The sequence below is a fragment of the Apaloderma vittatum genome, unplaced genomic scaffold (assembly GCF_000703405.1).
Source record: "Apaloderma vittatum isolate BGI_N311 unplaced genomic scaffold, ASM70340v1 scaffold26216, whole genome shotgun sequence".
Classification (NCBI taxonomy): domain Eukaryota; kingdom Metazoa; phylum Chordata; class Aves; order Trogoniformes; family Trogonidae; genus Apaloderma; species Apaloderma vittatum.
The window spans coordinates 6,524-7,109 of NW_009723714.1; the positions used below are offsets into that span (position 1 = coordinate 6,524).

The 586-nt window shown below is 59.7% G+C and overlaps 1 protein-coding gene across 1 annotated transcript in view; it reads right to left on the reverse strand.

Moving 5' to 3' along the window:
- The window catches only part of LOC104276068 (probable E3 ubiquitin-protein ligase MID2), a gene marked incomplete at its 5' end in the record, with an annotated part of 6,414 nt that overhangs the window by 4,632 nt on the left and 1,196 nt on the right, over positions 1–586 (reverse strand). The window contains one exon of the mRNA XM_009872234.1: positions 176–319. Coding sequence (XP_009870536.1) covers positions 176–319 — 144 coding nt within the window. The remainder of the gene's footprint in view (positions 1–175; positions 320–586) is intronic.

Consider the following 586-nt stretch of genomic DNA (forward strand, 5'->3'; position numbering starts at 1 on the left):
AACCCGCTCTTCTCCTCTCCCCACACCTCTGCAGGAACCCAAAGAACCCCCCTTCCAAGCTTGATTTTCCTTCGTGGCGGTTTCCTCCCCTAATCCCAGCCTTTAAACCTGCCCATTCTCCCCGAGAGCCTTTTCCCGGGGTGCCCCCCGGCCCCGAGCGAGGCGCGTGACGCACTGATGAAGTTGGCCTGGCCGGTGAAGATGGTGTACTGCAGCTCGTAGGAGCTCACGCTGAACTCGTCCTCCGAGATCCAGTGGACGGTGATGGTGTCGTGGGAGGCCGTGCACAGCTCCTCGCGGACGGACGGAGGGTTCGGCGCTGCGGGAGAGCACAAATTACACATCTTGGTAAGGTCGTGCTTTCTTTTCGTAACACATCCGGGGCTCCTCTGCTCCCCTGAGGACAGCGATGGGCTCGTGCTCGGGGCAGAGCCTGTCGACAGGAGAAACCATCTGGTTTCACCTCTCTTTACGCTTCCCACTTGACTAAACTGTGACAACAAAATGCCCCAGGGCCAGGGTGGGCTCAGTCCTGCCAAAACAAGGGGGTTGGGCTGCTGCCTCCATCAGGTCCCCAAACAAGCCA